Raw genomic sequence first — 22,747 nt, 5'->3', positions numbered from 1 at the left:
GCCCTAAATATCCTAAAAACTGGATGTAAAGTAAGGATGTAAACTGGATGTAAACTGGATGTAAAGTAAGTTGATTTATTTTGTTCAATGAAAGTACATTTTCCATTACATATCAGTAGGAGTACGCCAGAGTGTCCTATTTCGTTAATAATTACCGCATGTCTTATCCACATCAAGGTCATGTGTCACATATCAGTTATATGATCTTTGATACCCATACGCGATGGCCGTGAATGCTGGTATTTTAAGAAGAGAGTAAAATATGTCCAGGTTCACTCTCATAAAACTCAAGTCTCACGTAAACTTCTCCAAGAAGGAATGCGCCGCCTTCACAACAGCATAGCTTCAATTAACAACGACTATCTCCAAGATATTGAATTGAGCACATTACTTACAACAGTTGTAGATAATCCACATGCAGTTTTACATTGTAAGCATGAGACCTTGACGGCATTACAGTATTCCGAAGACCTTGGATTAATTACCAAGGAGTCGTTGAAGAGAGTAACGAAATGGGCAGCCAAGTATTTTACTCATGAAATATCCTACTATCCTGTCCCTCAGACCAGCACGGAGTTTGCAAATGTAAACTTTGTGCGACCTCTACCTTCAGTAGAGATGGACCCCGAGGTTGAAAGGGATATGAAAGAATTTTTGGAGAAGTATCGTCCCCTGAGGGAAAGGACAGCTCGGGAGGAAACTAACAAGGACAGGGCACGGGCTTTACCACCGGCCGTCTACACGAAGCAACAAGATTCCACTAACGTGGACTTGTTGGCGGGTTAGCTCAATGGATAGAGCGCTCGACTGTTAACCAGGAGGTTGAGGGTTTGAGCCCCAGCCGGACCAACGCTCAGGGTCTTAAAATAATTGAGAAGAATTTGCTACATTTCTATAACACCAAGAAATGGTTAGATATTCTAGTCTTCTCAGATAGGGACGAGTAAATGGAGGTCCCGTCTCCTGCAAGGTTGGGGGTAGGAGACGTTAACTTCCCACACACGAGATTACTGTGTGATGGATGTCCTCCCATGGGTGGGATGGGTGGGTTTACTGGGTGCAGTGATTGGCGCAAGCTGTTGCGGTGTCCCTGCCTGTCGGTGAATCAGTCTTATAAATCAAATCAAATCAAAATCACCAGGTAACAATTTTAACTCGGGAGATCAGTCAGTAGGGTTCAGCAGCGCCAAAGGAGCTGTTCAAGCTACTTTGGAAGGTGGGAATGTGACAGAAATCGCATTTGTTGACGACTGTCACGGCATCGTTGAAGTGGAAGTTGCTGAGGTACGAACAAATGCAGACAAATATGACACGGACTCAGAAAATGACTTTTCTGACCAAGAGGATGAAGATATTACCCCAATTGCAGTTTCTAGATCTGGACGGCCATTTCGCGCTCATTTTCGCCTGGATTTCTAAGGTACGCTTTCTCTAATAACCTAGTTGAAAAGTAGACAAAAGAACGTTCCTTTCCGATCATTTCATCGGAGCCAGCCGCAATCGAAGCTTTGTAAAACAAAACATAAATCCAATAGATTGTGCTAGAGTACTTTTCACAAGTTTGTTTTCTTTCTGATGATCTTCTTTCCAACATTTTGACCCGTTAAGTGGTTGCAAAGAAATGTTGCGCACGGGAAAACAGAAGTTTGTGTTCAAAAGAGTCGAAACTGACTTAAATAACGACTGAAAGTCATTTGAAAAATCTTATTTAATTCTAGAGCTAAAAAAAAGCAGTTCTTATTGTATCAGTTTTCGACTAAATTTTCGAGTTTGCGCTATATCTTCTTTTCAGCCAAAATTATAGGGTCGGAAAGTAATAGTTAACTTGCCAAGTTAATCATTAACAGTCATTTCATTGACAACTGTCAAATAACCGAAAATTTAACTGACAACTGACATTCGTATTCCCCCCCCCCCCCCCCCCCCCATCCAGACCCTCCTGGAATGACTAGGCGGCTAGAATTGACAAGGACTGAGCTGGAGTAAGTTATGTAAGTCAAATTCTCAGCGCGGACGTATCCATAAGAACTATATTAATATTGAACAATTTTCATAGATCAAATCCTAGCTACAGTCCGAACACTTGTCCCTGAGGGCGGACAACGAAACCAAAAGTGTTGCGCTTCAAGTTCGTTAATGTGTGCGAAGATAGCGAAGCTTTTCTTTGCTTCAATAGTTTTTTTTTAAGATCACCTTCGTATCGTCTTGGCGATACTGATCCCCAAAACTTCAGTACTAATCCCTTCTCAACTACCTTTATTTTTCCTATAAATTTAATATCTATGATACAAGATTCTTCGCAGTAGATAGCGCTATTTTTGCAACAGCGAAAATCAGACCTGAAAAAAATCAGGCCTGTACGGGATTCGAACCACTGACCTCTGCGATACTAGTGCAGCGCTCTACCAATTAAGGTAACAATGGCTTTTTTCAGGTCTGATTTTCGCTATTACAAAAATAGCGCTATCTACTGGGAAGAATCGTGCATCATACGTATTTAATGCCGCAGTTCAAAATATACGAACTTCATATATTCATTGTATCTGATTTATCATCACGGGTTTATTACGAATCAACTTAACGGCCTGCTCCCAGTTGGCTTGTTAGCTCAATTGGTAGAGCGCTGCACTAGTATCGCAGAGGTCAGTGGTTCGAATCACGTACAGGCCTGATTTTTTTCAGGTCTGATTTTCGCTATTGCAAAAATAGCGCTATCTACTGCGAAGAATCGTACATCATACGTATTGAATACCGCAGTTCAAAATATATGAATTTCATATATTCATTGTATCAAATTTAATAGCTGTAGGATTTATCCCAAGACCCTTGAAAGTTTGGCACGGCTTGTTGTTAGAGGCTTAAGGCGAACACTAATAAAAAGATACAAATACAACACTGTCGCTTGTAACTTCCTCAGTAACTTTCCTAGGAATGTTTCCACGTCTGATATAATAGGTTTGTAGTAAACATGCAAAAGTGCGGAGCTACTTATTCGTTTGATCCAATAACAGCCTTTCATCGTGCATGTGAACATGTATGCTTAATTTTTGGCTGGTAACATGTTTGTACCTGCACCCCTCGAGAGTATCATGTGGCAAATTATATGTCCATTTAAAAAGCTATTCTTGGTGAAATGAATCTTCTCTTCCAATCTGATCTTCCTCCAACAAACCCAACACTTCTGCGTGAGTCAGGGCAAATTCAGACCAACCAAAACACCGTTTTATTTACTAAAATGAGAAAAATTAATCAACTGTCAGGTACGTTTCAACACGCTCGTGGAGATCCAGTTTTCGATATTCAGAAGCGTCTCTTTTTCGAAATTCTTCAGCCTGTGGATCGCATCAAATGTACGAGAGTTACATCTTGCATTAATTCAGATGCAGATTTTGTAAAGATACCTCCAATAGCGAAATCGATCAAATCTATTCCAAGATAGGAGATCATTTAACGTGATGTAGTATCTAAATTCAGTCTTCCTGTTATCCCAAGACCACCTAGCTAATCCGTTTTCACATCTCTTTTTTCCCGTCTGTCATCAATAACCTTAGGCTAAGACACCTCTTTAGAGGAATCTATGGATACACCGTTGACCGATGACATCACGCACGGCGCAGTAACTTTATCGTGGAAACCACGAAATTTCCGGTTCTGAGATCCGTTATACTGACGAACATTTATTTCCCATCTCATTATAAGAAGTTAGTAGAGCGCTCCTCAGATTATTCGGTTCAAAATCAAACACAAACGTACGTCACTTAAATGGCAAAGGTGTGGGTTTGAATTTTTGCCTTTAACAGGTTTGCACCTGTACCACTTTAACACGTCATATGGCAAACCATGTTCACGTGAAGGTTATAATTTTTGAACTTTGCTTGAGTTGGATGTCAATTTGAACCAATCAAAACGCTCTTCTAAGTTCTAATATAAGAACCTGATCTTGCTGGCCAAAACCATTCTGCCGTGAAGCATAGCTTGAAAGAATGACTCACTTAACTGCATTGATCATAGCTTTGTTCCTCCACGGAAACATCTGTTTGGCTGTAAAAGGTAAGACCTCTTTTGCTTTGCTGCCTGCTCAGAAATATTAAAATACATTTGAAAAACATTCAAAGAACATTTCCTGTAACGCCTCTTGTAAAGCAGTCTGCGAGGTGATTTCTAACTTGATGGCTCCGTTTATGCTTTCGACTAAGCCTTCGTTTTCGGTTCCTTTTTGGAATTTTTGAAGATTTTTTCCTTCAAGAATAAAGCCAAATAGGGCAACACTTCAGGGCGAAGCCCTTAAAGGCATCCCCAAACATTTTGTGGAAATGACTGATTATCTTCATGTAACGATGACAGTTACACACCCTCCATGTAGTTCAATTTGTCCTGTCAAAAGTCACCGAAAGTAGCTATATTTCTTCTGGTGATAATACCTTTTAGCGTGGAATGACTTGTTTAACTCCGTCGAAGCAGTCCAGAAGAGAAGTGCCACAGCTCCGTACAATTTTTCAGTATATTTACAAGATTGTGATAAGACCTCCTGGACAGCTTGTTTGAGTTTGCGGTGACTGTGGTTTCATTTGGGTTTAACAAAGGGCTGGAGATTGACCCAAGGCCCACCAAGAGGATCCTTAAATATTATCCAGACACGCCCCCTTCTCGAAATTTATCATCGCATGGTTAACATAATTTTACACTATCTCGCTCTATGCCTGCTCAATCTAGTTTGAAGCGTTTTCTGTCACCTTTGCATTTGATTTCTAAAGAGATTATTAAAAGACGCTTAAAAGCTCAAGTATAGCTAATTTGTTTTTGAGTAGCCTGAGGTCAGTTAAAAAAAACGACCCTTGGAAATATAAAAATAGCGCTTCGCCAATCATTGCAAAACAGATAGGTGCTTCTTTACAGTTTTTCGTGTCAGACCATTTTTAAAAGTAATTCATTATCGATAGAGAAACTTCAAAGTGTGAGATATCGCGTTTCTCAGTCTAAATTCCTCGGTATAAAAGGTCAATATCATAAATTGCCGTTTGTTATATCCTATGTTTCATTTAATCAAACTAGGTATCGCACATTTTTCTCAAAATAAAGTTTCCAAACAGATAGATATGACAGGCACAGTATATCGGGGAGAAATTTAACCCTTTACTTTCCAATTACAGTAGACATGGTGATGGTCATATCCTACCATGTACTGCTTTTGACAATAGCCATTTAGGTTTTGATCGGATTAGCCCATGTTCCATTAGAGTTTCGTTGGACATGAGCCATCAAGACTACAAGAAGGAGTGCTGTAACAGGTGCTATCAAGTTTCCACTTGGATTTCTTAATAACCAAAAATATCCTACCTTCCAAAATTCTGGCTTTTAGACTGGCAAAATAAACATTTCAAATACTTGCTTAACAACGAAATGTCATTTCATGTCCCGTCAGCAAAGAAGCAAGCTCTAACTTGTCGCAAAATCCATCCAAGTTCGCCTAATAAGGTCACAAAGTGTGAGTTTGACAAATGTTTTTAAATGGCATTGCATAGCTTGGCTGTCAAGCGAAAGTGAAACTGCACTGAATTAAACGTGGGATTAAACCTCCTAAAGAATTCTTTCCGCTCGGGTCAAGACACAAAATCACGGACTAAGCAGTTGAGAGAGAAAACGTGGCCGTAATGTGCTGTTGTTTTCCTTCCATCTCGATTTCCTCTATTAATAATACTTGTCGTTACTTTAGGTATTCCAGTCCGAATTGGCAAGCTTAATATTTCCCAAACGCTGCAGGATTGGAGCTGCAGCAGTGCTTGTTTACCCTCCCAGCATTGTCGATTGTCTCGTTGTACAAACGTTGTATTTCCAAAAGCCTTCCAGGGATCGGGAACGGTGAGTACCTTTGTAAAGTTTTGTTTTACGCAGTTCCTTATGGGTGAAGAAACTGTTTTATATTAACAAGTGAGGAACGTTCCAGCTGAATTTGGTCGTGCAAAGTCAAAGAATACGCTTTCCCAATGACTTCCTTTTGTTGCTCCTTTGAATAGCATTAAGCTTCTTATTTCACTAGTAATCTCCAGCCTCATGTCTTGAATTATGAGGTCGGTTTTTTTTTCGTTACTTCTTCTAATTCTTTCTTCGACAGCAATGGAACCATCTTTGATGCTAGCTGACTTACCGCGAACTTCAAGGCCCGATCCCGCAAGCTAAGAGGAGCAATCCAGGAATAAAAAAAACTTGGGAAATGGAGATTACATCGCTTGGGACAGGAGCCACTAAAACGTTCCAAAAATGATAATCACGTACTCAAAGTCAATAAACAAGAATACATGAAAATGCAAAACAAACCTGTGATAAGGAAGAAGATAGTAAGGCTACTTCTCAGTTACTTGCCTAAAAAAAAGAATGTGGAGAAAGTAATAGAAAAAAGATGGGTCGTGCCGTGATTGAGATTGTTTACCAGTCGTCTCAACAATAGTCATTAAATATGAATTTTCTTTAGCGTAATCTCTAAAGCGCTTTAGCTTTAAAATTACAGATTAACGTTCACGTGACGATGAGTCATGGTGAGAAGTTCTCACGTGTCCACTCACCTTCAGCCGTCTGGGTTCAATCTGTTACTGCACGCGGCTTCGAGGTGTGTGCACGTGAGTCAGGCACTGGATCAAATGGAACAGGAATCATCAACTGGTTGGCTTTTCAAGATCATCCACAAATGACTCGTGGCAGCGCCATTTTTGATGGAATATGGACAACGGAAACTAAGTGTGAAAAAGTTACCTACTCACAGGTTAGCATAAAGCTGAATTTAAAGGTCAAAACCTTTAAGCAGGGATTTTCTATCCATTGATCATCTATTGAGTAATGTACTCTAATACCATTTTTAACAGGTTTTCATAATAAATTGAGTGGGTAATCTACACTTGAAAATTTTGTTGGTAGATTGCAAAACTCAAATCGTGGTGATGGAAGAGAATGATGAAGATATATTTCAGGTTTTATCCTCTCGCGTTGTAAAAGACAATTTGGCGAGTAGTATTGCTAATCTTAGTGCCCTCGTTGTTTATGAACTCTTTATTTCACGCACATCATTTTGCCATCTCCACCCGCACATAGCAAAAGCTAGACGAGTTGGGCGGAGAGGTAAGGTCACAGCAGTCATAACATTGTTTTGCCGCGTAATTTCCTCTCGAACCCAGGTTTATTGACTGAACATTAAAAAAAACCTAAACATGGTTTTCAAACACCGCAGAATTTTCCCGCAAGACCTTCCGTGTTTGTGTCATCTAAATACACACGTGACACAAAGCCAGATGATGCTATGTATGTTTGGTTGGAAAATGTGAATTTTAGAAGTTTCGAGGTGTGCATCCGGGAGTTCCTACCCTTCGATGGAAAACATCAAGACACCACTGTGGTAAGAGATATTCCTATGACAATCCTAGTTTTCAGTAGGAAAGTGCAACCGTTAGTTTTTTCTACAACCTCATGCTCCGTCTGATGGAAACTTATGCTTTGAATTTTTTACTACAGGACTGGTTCGCATTTGTTGGAAATGGCTCTGAATTCAATTTTACGTTGTCGGGAGAAGCAGATTTTCCAAACAGTAGTCCGCCAACAGCTGAGGACAATTATGGTTTCTGTCAAGTGAGTGTTATTTACTGTCATTTACTGTTTGTATGATAGAGTTCATCGTATCACTAGAATTGTCTTGAAAATCAATTTTTTCCTTTTTAATTTTACAGGAAGTGAGGTTTAACACAACCTTTTATGCCTCACCTGTTGTCCTTGTGTCTGTGCATCATACATACAACCCTCAAGTCAGCATGAAAAGTCTCGTCTCACCGAAAGATAACATCATATCAGCCTGGGTTGAGGTAAATGAGCAGTTTATATCTATAAAGGCTGATAGTTTCTAAAGAAACTGTTTGGGGCTGCGTCGGTAGGGGTAACGAAATAATTTGAATATATCAACAAAGTTGAAACGGTAAATTGGCCACCGTTACGATTCCAAAAGCTGACGTTTCGAGCGTTAGCCCTTCGTCGGAGCGAATAGAGGAATTGTGGGTCGTGTGCGCTTTTAAAGGCAGAAAAAGGAGCTACGTGGTTGGTGAGAACATGGCAACGAGAAAAACACGAATAAATTAGTGGAATGAAAAGCGTTCGTTGATACTTGTGGGATTTAGACTGCCGGTCTTTCAAACCGGCAGTCTAAATCCCACAGGTATCAACGAACGCTTTTCATTCCACTAATTTATTCGTGTTTTTCTCGTTGCGATGTTCCCACCAATCACGTAGCTCCTTTTTCTGCCTTTAAAAGCACACACAACCCACAATTCCTCTTTTCCCTCCGACGAAGGGCTAACGCTGGAAACGTCAGCTTTTGTAATCGTAACGGTGGCCAATTTACCATTTCAACTTTGTTGATATATTCAAATTAGTTTATTTCTATGTTTGCATGTTTTTCCGTTATGCTGTTGTTTTATGTTTTTGTCCCTTCTCTGTCCTCTGCGTAGGAAGTTAGCCTCACATCCATGAGGATTTGCGTTAAAGACTTGAGTGGAACAGGGAGTAAACATGACCCTCTCTCAGTTAGTTACGTCGTGATGGGAGGTTTGTGTTCAGTCTGAGAATGTTCGTGCAATCACTTTGCGAAGTAACTTTGGTCACTTTCGTTTATTCTAATGTAACTATCATTTTTCTTTGCATTCACAGACCTCAATCCCTGCTTAGACGTGTTTTGCCCATCATTTGGAGTCTGCAAAACCTACAGTGCCCATGAAGCTCGGTGTGTGTGTAACGACAACTGCCCGTCGTATCAAGATCCAGTCTGCACCGAAAATGGAACAACATATGACAACGAATGTCAGTACAAGTTGAGTTTCTGCAAGGGACTGGACAATAATACCTTGTATCATCCTGGAAGCTGTGAAGGTAAGCCATATTCACTCTAAGAAATAATTTTTTTCTGCTGACAAGACACATGAACAAGACTTCCAACCTCAGCTTTTTAAATCTTTACAGGTTTTCCAATTATTCATGGTCGAGTTAAACTTCTTAGAGTTCCTGATTGGTCAGATTCAAGCTGCAAAACAGTTGTATTCCCACCATACCGCTTCTATCCGAACAAAGAAGTTCAAGTACAGATCACTCTTAATCACATGAACCTGAATGACTCTAAGACAGTGCACCATGCCATCACATCTTGGACCGAAAAAGTCAATACACAAAATTTTACAGTTTGTGGAATGCAATCTGGGAGGAATGGAAACAACGTCAATCCTTTCGCTACCGTTGATTGGATGGCGTACCAAGGAGCACCACCCGAGGGAATGACGGGAAGAATCAAGATGACAAAATGGTGGTCGGGAACGAATTGTGCAGATGTGACCTTTTCAAAGGCAGGTTATCTTTTAACTAGTTATCAATGTGGAAATTATTTTTGTTAAGCAGATGCAATTCCATTTCTTGGGGAAAAGTAATACTGTGATAATATGAAAGAAAAAGGACCACATTGTCGGTGAGAATTTAAAACAGGTTCAAAGTTGTAACTTGCCAGACTGAATTTAAAAGCAGAGAATGGAGCTACGTTATTGGTGGGAACATGGCAACGAGAAAAACACGAATAAATTAGTGGAATGAAAAGCGTTCGTTGATCCCTGTGGGATTTAGACTGCCGGTTTGAAAGATGAGATTTTGTTCAAGAGTTTTACGGCTTTCAGTGCTACCTAAGTGTAAGGAAAGACCGCAGATTGCCATATGTTGCTTAGAATGATTAGGTAAATTAAAATGTCTAGCGACTGGTTTCGATGTGTCCTTGTCTTTCCTTTCCACGTCTCGAAGGTCTTCCATGTTCCCACCAATAACGTAGCTCCATTTTCTGCCTTTAAAAGCACACTGTTACGAGGATCGAATTATTTTTACTGAATCTGTCACGCAATCTCAGACTTTTCTAGAATTATCTATAGTCTGTAATATTCCAGAAACTTCTTTCATGTAACTCAGCAGTTTCCAAAAATAGTACAACTTGTAATACGCTATAAATAGTAATAGAACATTCTAGATAACTAAAGTAAATGTATAAAAGCTGGCTTGTGAGAAGTACAAAAGAGATTTGCCCGAGGGCATACCCTCGTGGCCGGCTGACTGAAGTTGTGGAAGCTACGATATGACGAGGCTATGACCTTTTGACCTTGCGATAGCCGGAGAGAAGAAAGAGATGAAGAAGACGATAGTCGAGAGAGGAAGAAGATAGAGAATACAGAGTTTACTATGGAGTCCTCCGGAAGAATTTGTGTACAAGGAAAGAATGCGATAAATCAAGAAAGCCAAGCGCTGTGGTCTTTAGTCGGCGGATGTTGGAATTGGAAGTTGATCAAGACGACGAACACTTACACGGCATGAAGGATTTTAAGCCTGCTTTATGAACTGCTTAACTTAATCCTTAACCTAAGTAGATTAAACAGTGTAAAACTAATTAAATAATAGTTAAAATGGGTAACTGCTTGTTGTTACATTTTTGTTGCGTGCCATATATCGTACTCGGGAGTCTATTTTCATATATGCTTTGTTAGCGGACATTTGTTGGTCATTCGTGCACGTAACAACACACAACCCACAATTCCTCTAAACTTTGAATTTAGTTTGATACTTTTCTCTATTGGAAATTTAGCGTTGTCAAGATTAATTGATTAACATTACTTCAGATCAAATATAGTTACGAATGCGAAAACGCACTAAGATCACTGCATGGCATTATATCCTTACATTTGTATAGGGCAAGTTTAAAACTTCACCAGTTGTTCTCGCGACGTCCAATCACCAAAGGGGTGGAAAGGAACACGACGCTGCGCTGATCTGGGTGGAAGATGTAACCAAGGACTCGTTCAAGGTTTGTTTGCGTGAGCTGCAAAATTTTGATGGCAAGCATCAAGATATCTATGTGGTAAGCTCTTTCCTAATTCTAATTATGTAAGATCGATAAAACCTTTAGACAAGGAGCACTTTTCTCAGTCTCGTCAAAACATCACCTTGATTTTGTATAATAATTGAACGTCTGTATTTGTGGTTAAGCCTGACCAGAGTTCGTTGTTTAGTGAGAAAATATTTCTCAAAAACTGCTTCTCAAACAAATACGTTTCATTGCAATTAATTTTTCTTGGAAATCAAAGGTCTTTTACTCAATGATATCATTTGTAACTGATAGAAAATGAGATGCTGTACTTACTACAAGTAAATGTGTTGTTTTTGCACCGCTTCTTCACAGACCTGGATGGCGTTTGCTAAGTTGCATAAGCCGCTCTTCACTGAATATGGCTCCGTAAACTTCCCAAACACGAATCCACCAACAGATGGAGACAACAATGCATACTGCGAGGTTGGTGTACAGTGATCTTCTGAGAAAATGCTTGTTTCATGCAAAAGTGCGATGATGGAAAATGAACGTTATTTTAAAAAATGTTTGGGAAAACGCAATTTCCAGAATTGCCTTAATAAGTTCCGGTTTTTTTCCCTCCATTTTAATGACAGTTTGTGCGTTTTACAAGAAGTTACAATGCAACACCATCCGTCCAAATATCAGCCAATCACAGCACAACAGCAAGTGGAAACTTGGCACCAGTTCATAACGGTATTTCTACATGGATTGAGGTAATATGCTCAGATCTTACTGAAAATATTTGCTTGATCGACGCATATTACCTAACTATTAGCAATCCATTCTTACCCTTAATTTTTTAACGTTTTGAATTTTCCTCACTCAGGACGATTGTTGTATTCACTTTAAGTAAGAACTTTTGATTGTTTGCAGAACATGAATGTATCTGGATTCAGAGTTTGTGCTAAGGAATTGTACGAGACCAGATATGATCCTGTGTCAGTGAGTTATGCGGTCCTAACAGGTCAGTTATTATGCCAAATACTTCCAAACTTTGAGCGACAGAGGAGATGAAATATGTTCAAGAGGACGCGAATAAAACATCCACTTTTACGGTTATATTTTCATGTAATTAAAATGTGTCACATGCAAAGACATAATAAATTTATGATACCGCTTTCAAGACTAAATAACATATTCACTTCCAGACATCTGTGCCCCCGGATGGAGCTACTTTAATGGATTCTGTTACTACACAAGTAATACTTGTGCAAACTGGACAACAGCTGTAAAAGAATGTAGACAACAAAACTCAGTTCTTGCTGATGTCAACAACAATGAAGAAAATGTTTACATACAACATCGCCACAATGGAGATAAATCCTGGCTGGGTTTCAATGACAGATCAACAGAGAGCGACTTTACTTGGGTGGATCGTCGCGGACGTGGAAATTTTACAGCCTGGGCCAAGAATCAGCCAAATAACTTCAAAGAAGAAGATTGTGTACACGCACTTGGGGTGAAATACAGCTATGAGTGGAACGACGTGCAGTGTAGTGATTGTCATAAGTTTACTTGTAAAAAAGGTATGTAAATAATGTCAAGTAATGCTTTAAATATGGGACATTTATAATCTAAATTATATCAACTCTTTTCGTAGAATTCTGCATAACATGTGTAACGAGCTTAAGGACACATTGCCTGTAGAGGTTAATATGGCTTGTGTAACGTGAAACGACTTGAAATATTGCTTTTCCTCCTTAAGAAGGACAACAGGTTGAATTTCAGTCCATCGCAATTAAGTCCTGGAGGCTTTGCTAGCATCCAGGTATGTTCCTTAAGGACGAGAACTTCGAAGAGAGTTGTAATTACATCAGGGAGAAGTAACAATACTCCAGGCACCAGTTGTTCGAAGGGTGGATAACACTATCCCCAGGATAAATCGCTATCCTGGCGGTGGATAGGTTTTCTATCACTTATCCGCTGGAAAGCGATTTATCCGTTAGATAGCGTTATCCACCCTTTGTATTGGGCCCGGTTCGATTTATGCCTTGGAGGAAATTATAAGCTCAGTGGTGTTGGGAAGTTTGGCCTGTAAAGCTTAATCCACACGTTATTTCATTTCATCGATAGACTTAAACGAATGCCAAAACGATTTAAATTACTGTCACAATCTGGCCACTTGTACAAATGAACGCGGCTCGCACAAGTGCAAATGTAAAGCTGGATACGTTGGAGATGGCTTTGATTGTTACTACAGCTACGCAGGTAAAATATGTTGAGTGCTCACTTGAAATAAAGTCTAAAGCCCTACAGAAGAGCAAGGCAAAACAGAGATATCAAAGCCTTTACTAAAAAATAAATTGTAGCAGCGGAGCTACTACACTGATGCCTTTCGATTGTCCACACGTCGCACAATAAAAACAAACAACTTAGTTTATTGAAAGAATCACAGAGTTCGTTTACATGCAGCGATGGTTACTTTTGTTGGTTTCCTTTGTGGTCAGTGGATATAGAAACGATGAAAAGAGCGATGAATAAAGCGATGAGTAAATACAGCTACAAGAAAACAACAGAACCTAACATTACAAAGCGAGTACGAATATGCGATAAACAAGAAACAAATCTCTGAAATAAATAGGAAAAACTCACATCTGTGTCCTAACTGTGATATAACGCCTTCGATAGTCCTTTTAAGCCATAGAAATGGTGTCCTTGAACACTATTAGCCTTAGGAAACTTAACTTAAACATTCAATTCAAATCCTCTTTCGGAAAAACAAACATCATACAGTCTCGCTAGCGTGGTCATCCGGGACCTTCGGTCCTGATCACCGCGGCAATAAAGACATTGCGCGTTTCGCTGCAACATGAATACAGAGATGCCATAGCCTTTACTAAAACAAATACCAGAGAAAGGCGTTTGTCATTTTGCTACAATACCAAGCCGAAATTAAATTTAGTTGCGTAAGGCTGATACGGCAGTTAAAATCGTGAAGTTCATTGTGATATTTCTTCTCTTCTGTATTAAGGTTTGGGTCACTCAGCAATTCTGGCCAACGATGACAATTACCTTGGAACCCTAAGCAATTGGTTAAGCCCTGTTGTGCAGAGCCAGTCCTCTTACTGGAAGCGCTGTTGGCGAGCATCAGTGGATGGATGGCCTGCCTCTACCTTCCACTCACTGTGTGACAACAAAGGGCCGACAGTGACCATTATCCGTGTAGGAAAGTACATCTTTGGTGGATACACCAGCTCATCATGGAGTAAGGGAAAGATCGTTGAATAGATCAATCGCTTCATTTTATTTTTCCTCTTCTGAAATTTCTTTCAACTTGTTGAGACTAAGCGTGGTTTGTATTTCCTAAAAATACACAACATATAGTTCAGAGTAGAGTAGAGTAGACCTCTTTTATTTATACAGGATAGCCCCTTCAGTGTAGTAAACACTGGTATCAACGGGGTCCTGTTACCCACCCATCCCACCACAGGGGAAGACATCCATCACACAGTAATCTCGTGCGTGGGAAATTAACGCCTCCTGCCCCTAACCCTGCATTTATTCGTCCCTATCCGACGGGACCTCCATTTATTCGTCCCTATCTGAGAAGACTAGAATATCTAACCATTTCTTGATGCTATGGAAAGGTAGCATATTCTTCTCAATTATTTTAAGACCCTGAGTGTTGCTCCGGCCGGGACTCGAGCCCTCGACCTCCCACACAACAGTCCAGCGCTCTATCCATTGAGCTAACCGGGAGGCGGTTAAAGAGAATGAGTAGCCTCGAAGTAATTCCTTTGTAATAACTTTAGATTGAGGGCAGTCCCTCCTTTTCGGCGAAGTTCGTCGAGCAAGTCATTTAAAAATCAGAGGTAGAAAATTGATGTCAGTGCGCCTTTCGGAACATTGGAATTGACGTTGATTTAAACCTGCCCTTAGATTCTTATGAAACATTTCCAGCTAGCATGCATATTATCAAAGGGATAATTAATTTTTAAAACAAACTTTAGGGACTCGATCAGTAATAGCCGCAACCTTCAATTATGCAAGAACTCCCTCTATCACACAACCATTCTGTTGGATTTGATCCAGAAAAAGCCTTCCAGCGCCGCCTCGAACGGCTACCTAGTAAAGAAAATATGTCATTGTCGACTCGATTTCATAAAGAAACAGGAATGAGAAAATAGAACGCTACTTTTCCAAACAAATTTCTATTGACAGGCGTAACTACTTTATCTGTACAATCTTTTTCCGTATTGTACTGGTTGTACTGTGCTCCGGGTTAAAATGATTAATGTGTGGTTCTCTTTCCCTACCTAGCATCAGGTTGTTCATGGCTGAGTAGTTCGACAGCCTTTCTGTTCTCATTGGTTAATAAACCTGGCTGGGGACCAGTGAAACTTTCACAACCTGGACAACATGATTCATATTCTTCATATACTACCTATGGGTGTTCAAATCGTGGACCCTCATTTGGTGGAGCACACGACATTTACATTCCCTACCACGCCTCCAACACTAATTCTTACTCACAACTTGGATACACCTACAGTCCACCATCTGGCTACAATTATGGCAGCTCCTTCGCCAAATCATTCCTGGCAGGAGGTTACAATTTTAGACCTGGTGAAGTTGAAGTGTTTTATGAAACTTTTTAAAAAGTTAAGGTTGAATCACGTGTCACAAAAAAATTCAACAGGTTTTAATTAGTGCTTATTAACCTAGCGGGCGGTCTGTATGGGAGAATCTTGACCGAGGTCGCCAGTACAGACCGAACGCAGTGAGGTCTGTACCAGCGACCGAGGTCAAGATTCTCCCATACAGGTGGACCTAGCTCGGTTAATAAGATGCTTTTTATGTGGCAGTGTCTTATATGCCAATTTTTTATATTCTTTGTACCTTTTTTTTTCTCGATCGCTCTAGATGTCGGTCTAGATGGGAAAATCTAGACCGCTTTCAATATTGATTTCAGCCAATCAAATTCGTGAATTCGGTAGTTCCCAGTCCTTGTGAGACACAGCCATATAATAATAGAAACTAAAAAACCCTAATTCAGTAAATTAAAATGACTAATATTTGCACGTTTCCTTTGTAGACTCCTCATCATTTTAAAGGCGTGTTACGTAATGTAGATTCAGAATAAACAGCATAAAAAGTTACATAAGTAATAAAAGATTTCAAAAAAAGTTCCTCTCAAAAGGTTTGTATGCATTGGTGAAAATTAAGGTGGCTATCGCTTTTCCATCCGCTCCCTGAATCAATCGATGGTCAAATGACACACATGCGTGCGCATGACCCTCTGTATTTTAGCAACTCGCGCAGCACCCACAATTTTTCTTTTTTCATCATTAGGCGTTTGTGTAACATAAATTTAGGAACGACCGCAAAAGAAATCTTCTTTCTGTAAGAGACGAACCAAAGCCGCATGTGTTATCGAGATGAGTGAGTGAGTGAGTGAGTATATTCATAAGTTATGCAACAGAATAATGGAACGGAGGAACGGTGGATTAGCGGGACGGCAGAATATCTTAAGATGCGAAATGATGGAATATCCTCGGACAAAAGTCTCAAAAAATGAAATTGTAATAAAATAGGAAAATTATTTGCAATTACCAGGCAAAATTGAAATAAGCATGGGTAATTATCGTTGGTGCTAAGAGAATAGGGGAACCATGAGGTTTTCGAGCTTGCCCCTTTAAACTATTATTATATTACTATTGTTAATAATATTATTAGTTACCATTAAGAGGGCAGTCTCTGTAAAAGCGGTCTGATACGTTTCAGCTCAAAAAATCGATTTCTTTCAAACTTTGCCCATGAATCTGTCCCAGTCTAAAAGTAACCGAAACTACCTTGCTTTTTCGTAAAATAATTTTTTCCGAGCGAAAATCGCTTCAGCGCTCAGAGGCCTGTTTTAAACATCTTCGATCATCAAAAATGGTGCAAATTGAACTCGCTCGAAGAAACATCGTTTAACTGCGCAACATATCCCATGTTTCAAGGTGTTTTCATTAGCCACCTTATCAAAAAAATCAGAGAAAATAATTTTCAGTTTTCAAGAAATTTACGCGCAGATCCCTGGAAGTTATATCTTGTTAATTGTTATTGATATGCAAGACTGAATTTGCCTTACGGGTTATGAAACACAAAAAGGAATCCAAGCTTTTCATCCTGCATTTTTAAATGCGAAAGGAAATGAGTTGGCTTGTAAGAGATATTACACATTCAGTGAGCCTTGATAATTGAGACTAGACAATTACAACCAATCTCAGCTCTTAACACCGATTTCGCAAAACGTTTCCTGGATACGGTAGGAGTAGGTCCTTTGATTTGCTAGTTTCGAATCTCAGTGAAAAGAGGATATGCCCAATACATCGACATGAAAGGAGAAAAACGGGACATAACGAAGGATACGTCATTACCACACCCAACGAGGATCTTAAAGCGCAAGAGAATAGGTGGTCAATCAATACTGGTCGCGTAAGAAAGGGTAGTGTTGGAAAGTATTTTAGGTCCACTCAGGGTTCCAATTGAACGTCTAATCATACAACTCGGGACTGTACTCGCAAACACAACACAAATGAGGATTTCTTTGAGAGGACAAAAGGACGAGGTCGCACAGCCCATAAGGCTGTGTGCGCATACATAAGTGCGTCACGCTTAGTCACGCTTTGTCATGCTTAGTCAAGCTCACAAATTCTAACAAGTAGATCCTGTTTTCTTTGGGAGAAAATTTAATATTTTCATTTGATAAGGATACTTCCTTATTATATCGATCCGAAAAAAATAGAAAGAACAACATCTCAGGGGTAAAATGTTCAGTAAGTGTTTTCTAAACAAGCTGTACATGGTCGCGTGACGCATGATAAATTCAGGTAAACAACGTTACTTTGTGACGTCCTATCAGTACTTTACAGAACTGAGTTGTTCTCTCTTGTCCCTTGGCGACTATAGAGAACAAAATGCACCGGTTTTTTTTTTTTTTCAGTGAAATATTTTACTTCTAGTGATTTCATCAAAACTTGAAGTTTATCACCTTTGGAGTACGACTTAGTTCACGTCGCGCACAGTATCATAAATTACCGCTTACATTTTCCAATTTAACATGACAGCACTTCGAGTATTGTATTGTAATCTTTATTTAGACACGATCAATTCATCAGCCTATAAAAATACATATCACATACGCTAGGATATTTAAAATTAAAACCACATACTATAACACTAAAGCTGTTTTCCGTGAATGCCGTGCGTTAGACTTAAAGAATGTCGTTGATCTTACGTTTAAATAACCCCAGGGACTCTGTGTTCCTTATATCGCATGGTAAACTGTTCCATAATGTGGCGCCATTGTAGCTAAAGCTTTTTCTGTAATAATTAGTGCGCGGTAGTGGAACATTAAGCTTATTTTCAGAGTAGTATTGATAAGAACACTCTCTGAATGGATAATAATAAGTGTTTTGGATTAACATGACTATGTTGATCTTTATCTTGACTTTTAGTGATTTCTTTTCTCCTTTCTCATTACTGTGTGACAAACAAAACAGTAGGTCGTTTGGAGGCGGCAACATTTTTCTAGCTGGGTGTGAAGATTTTCCTCTCTTAATAGCTGTTTTATGGTATCATCAATACCAAGCCGAAATTAAATTTAGTTGCGTAAGGCTGATACGGCAGTTAAAAATGTGAAGTTTGTTGTGATATTTCTTCTCTTCTGTATTAAGGTTTGGGTAACTCAGCAATCCTGGCCAACGATGACCATTACTTTGGAACCCTCAGCAGTTGGTTAAGCCCTGTTATGTAGAGCCAGTCCGCTTACTTGAAGCGCTGTTAGCGAGCATCAGGGGATGGTTGGGCTGCTACTACCTTCCACTCATTGTGTGACTGCAAAGGACCGACAGTTACCATTGTTCGTGCGAGGAAATACATCTTTGGTGGATACACCAGCTCATCATGGAGTGAGTGAAAGATCGATAAATGGATCAATCGCTTCATTTTCTTTTTCCTCTTCTCTGAAATTTCCTAAAGCACTGTACTGGTCGCACCGTGCTCTGAGTCAAAATTGTTATGATATACAGTAAAAACCCACATACAAGAACACCCATTTTCGGGGCTCAGGCTGATTGGGTTCTTATATATCGGGTATTCTAGGTGAAATCAGCCTGAAAGTGTTCTCAAGTGTTCTTAATTTTTTTACTTCTAAAATAATTTAAGGGATTTACATACAATGGCCGAAGGCAAACCAGTTGGCTATATTACAAGCATGGCCGAGGATTTGAAACTCGGGGCTTACAATTAAGGTTAATAAAAACCATAAATGGAAAAACTGTGGAGAAGGAGACAACCAAAAGCGCTGACGCACCATACAAGGGATGACCCCTCTAATTAAATAAAATTTAATATAGCCAAACTATACAGAAATATAAAAATAGATGCCCTAATTATCCTTACCCTTAATAAAACTTAAAACATTCTTTTTAAAATTTTCAATACCATCAGATTCTCTAATGTGATTAGGTAAGCTATTCCATTCACAAACGATACGGTTAAAAAAAACTATATTTGAGACCGTTAGTTCTGCTAAAATTTGGGACAAGGTCCTGTTTGTCATTTTTCCTCAAATTATAAACCATGCTTCTGTCCTTACAAAATATGAGCTTATTGGAAATGTCTGTGTCATAATGGCCATTAATTACATTGAAAAAAACGTAACATCCCTAATGAACCTCCTATCAGATAATAGCAACAATTTCAGTTTAGATAGTCTACTACCATAATTATCATCAGACCTTGTGATCCATCTGGTAGCTCTTCACTGAACAGCCTCCAATTTGTCAATGTTATGTTTAGTATAAGGGTTCCAAGTTTCACAGGAATATTCCAATAAGGGTCTCACAAGACTACAATAAAGTGTTCTCATGCTTTCAACATCATTTAAGTCCCTACAAGTCCTTTTTACCAACCCTAAAACCCTATTGGCCTCAGCAGTTATTCTATCTATATGCTGGTTCTATGAGAGACCACTAGCAGTAAACAATCCTAAATCTTTATAAACATTAACACATTCCAAAGGTTGACCCTCAGTGTTATAGTCCCCAACTAAGGGTGCCTTTTTCCTGGTTATTCGCATGATCTTGCATTTCTTAGTATTAATTGTCATCTTGTTCATCTCACACCAATCTGATATTTTATCTATGTCACTTTGAAAAGAGGACAGATCTTCTTGAGTATTAATAACCCTATACATTTTGCTATCATCAGCATATAATGCAATTGAGCTGTTCTTACTAATTACCCCTGGTAAATCCTTGATGTATATTGTGAAGAATAATGGTCCCAACAAAGAACCCTGAGGGACACCAGAGGTTACGGTTAACCAATCGGAAGCCTCTCCTTTGACTACTACACTCTGCTGACGTTCTGTCAAATAATGCCTACACCAGTTGAGCAAGTCCCCGTGGACACCGTATTTGTAAAGCTTGGCTAAAAGAGTGTCATGAAAGACAAAGTCAAAGGCCTTTGAAAAGTCTATAAACACTACATCGACTTGGCCACTCTTATCCAAAACCTTGAACCAATCATGATGTACCAAGTGTAGTTGAGTAGTGCAACTACGACCAGTGAGGAATCCGTGATGGGAATCGTGCACAAATTTGATAACTTGATTGTAAATAGCACTATACACAATTCTTTCCTGGCATTTCCCAATGATGGATAGAAGCGAAATTCCTCTATAATTTTCTACAGGCTCACGATCACCATCCTTATGAATAGGTGTGATATTAGCTGATTTCCATAATTTAGGTAGACAGCACTGTTTGAAAGATAAATTGAAAAGCATACTCAGAGGAACTGCAGATGTATCAGCAGTCTCTTTAGTAAACAAGCAGGTATATTGTCAATCCCACAAGACTTATTAGCATTAAGACCTTTGAGAAGTTTTCCACCTTCTTTAGTGTCACAAGCCACATAGTTGGTAATGACATCAGTACTTGGATCTTGTAAGTTAGTTTGTATTGGGGCTGGTATCCCAGTACTCAGTTTACAAAAAACTGAGTGAAAGTGAATATTAAATAAGTCAGCTTGCTCTTGAGGTTTTGTCGCGGATCGTCTGTTGTAAGTGTTTACATCTGGAAGCCATTTTGATTTTGACTTGATTGAGTGGTAGCTCCAAAATCGTTTCGGGTTTATCTTGAGTTGACTGGACAGATGTTGCAGATATCGTTTGTATTCAGATCTTAGTAACTGTTTGACAGATCTTCTTAACTCCTTGAACTTTCGGCTAAGGGCTTCTGATGGACGAACCTTTAGTTTTCTCCATAACCTTTTTTACTCGTTGACCTTCTTAAGAATATCACTGGTGATCCATGGAGGATTAATTTTCTTTTTCACAATAAAGGTTGGAATGCACTAGTAATAAGTCGTTGACTCTTTCAGTACAAATATCCACATCCTCTTCCAAAAAAGCACAATTCCATGGGATGTACTTCAATAATTCATTCAGTTCAATAAATTTTGCCTTTTTAAAGGTGCAGTTTTTCCTTGAGACAGACTTACGAGGACGACCAGATAGGAGTTTGATATTGAAACTAACAGGAAAATGTTCAGAATTAAAATGATCACTCGGTCCTTCAACATTACTGACCATATCAGGAGTTTTCGACAGGATTAAATCAAGTGTATTGCTATCAGCTTCATTTAGCATTCTTGTTGGATTGAAATTACATTGAACCAAAAAATGATCATTAAGCATATCACAAAAATCAGCAGTACATTTATCGCTTGAGGTAGCAGTTAAGTTATGCCAGTCTATGCATGGGAAGTTAAAGTCGCCCACAAGGTAGCAGGTAGCAAATCTAGTCGTTTCAATTCTCTCCAAACATTGACGTAATTTGAGCGAATATCCCACATCAGCACTAGGAGATCTGTAGCACACTCCAAATAAAATGTTATCCTTCGAGGTTTGACAAATTTCCACCTTTACGATTTCAATATTGTCATCATTCTCTAGATCCGTTCTTCTTACCGAGATCAAATCCATGTGTACTGCCAAAAGGAAACCCCTCCCTCTACGATCTTTTCTGTCTTTGCGGTGTATGTAGTAGTTATTCAAACCTAATTCGAAGTCCATGAAGCTAGGATCCGGCCATGTTTCGGTGATAGCTATGACTGGAAAATAATCTTCTAGCAACAGGGCTTGTAAGTCAAAGACCTTGTTACTTAAACTTCTCAGTAGGATTAAGTAACAACATCGAAGATTATTAGTTGAAGATCCTGTATTGCATAGCGAATTATTGACAATTTCATCACCTGGGTTAGATTCAACATCACCACTGCGAACAATTTTTAAAGTAGATGGATTAAAAGTAGAAATTCCATTCGTATGATAGCCAATTCGAATGGTAAAGTACCTAATTCGTCGAAGCTGTCTCTACAGAACAAGATGGCCGCCACGTAGACCAGATGAAAGTATGAAAATTTCGCCACCACATTACCATTTAGATAGTGTATGTAAATGTACGGAGATGCTCGAAGTTACCGATGTTAGAGGACTTTCAAAGAACCTGATAACATTATTCAAGATTTCTATTCTACCGACTGTCAAGCCACGTTTTTCCACAGGTAAGAACAGCAAACTCTATCTGGGACCATTAATTAACGCGTCTTCTCGTGCAGCGTCCACGGCTTGTACTGTCTGCGTCGAAAAGCAAGTGAAAATTATTTAGTCCTTTAAAGTTTAGAATTCTCTTCAAGGTGAAAATATTTGTGAAAAAAAACCTTGCTTCGCTCTTCTTAAAAGCAAGCAAGCGTCTTCACTTTAGATGATTTCCACGGTGAAATTGCAATTAGTGCAGCAACTGCAAGGTGGAGAGCGCCGCACTCCTGGGTCTGAGATCCCTGCGAGTA

At 39.3% G+C, this 22,747-nt stretch overlaps 2 protein-coding genes across 4 annotated transcripts in view; one reads left to right on the top strand and one right to left on the bottom strand.

Annotated features, from left to right (window-relative positions):
* The window catches only part of LOC148740496 (organic cation transporter protein-like), an 88,834-nt gene that overhangs the window by 22,097 nt on the left and 43,990 nt on the right, over window positions 1-22,747 (bottom strand). The gene's annotated exons all lie outside the window — the stretch shown is intronic.
* LOC111345899 (uncharacterized) lies at window positions 3,947-16,426 on the top strand. 3 transcript variants are annotated; one of them, XM_088748530.1, is made up of 17 exons: window positions 3,947-4,050; window positions 5,714-5,859; window positions 6,506-6,757; window positions 7,220-7,384; window positions 7,501-7,614; window positions 7,713-7,844; window positions 8,484-8,580; window positions 8,683-8,901; window positions 8,992-9,368; window positions 10,745-10,912; window positions 11,234-11,344; window positions 11,497-11,616; window positions 11,777-11,867; window positions 12,052-12,429; window positions 12,977-13,111; window positions 13,875-14,108; window positions 15,164-16,426. In XM_088748530.1, exons 1-17 carry the CDS (start codon window positions 3,984-3,986, stop codon window positions 15,499-15,501), a joined length of 3,144 nt encoding a protein of 1,047 aa, XP_088604656.1. In that variant the 5' UTR covers window positions 3,947-3,983; the 3' UTR covers window positions 15,502-16,426. The 3 variants fall into 3 exon arrangements, with proteins under 3 accessions (XP_088604656.1, XP_088604658.1, XP_088604657.1); XM_088748532.1 differs by lacking the exon at window positions 3,947-4,050 and adding an exon at window positions 6,113-6,335 and having other exon boundaries at window positions 5,531-5,859; window positions 15,164-16,424; XM_088748531.1 differs by lacking the exon at window positions 3,947-4,050 and having other exon boundaries at window positions 5,531-6,335; window positions 15,164-16,424.

The sequence above is a fragment of the Stylophora pistillata genome, chromosome 2, assembly GCF_964205215.1.
Source record: "Stylophora pistillata chromosome 2, jaStyPist1.2, whole genome shotgun sequence".
In the NCBI taxonomy this organism is placed as follows: Eukaryota; Metazoa; Cnidaria; class Anthozoa; order Scleractinia; family Pocilloporidae; genus Stylophora; species Stylophora pistillata.
Note: the sequence above shows the minus strand (reverse complement) of the source record. Positions and strands in the feature narration are given on the sequence as shown.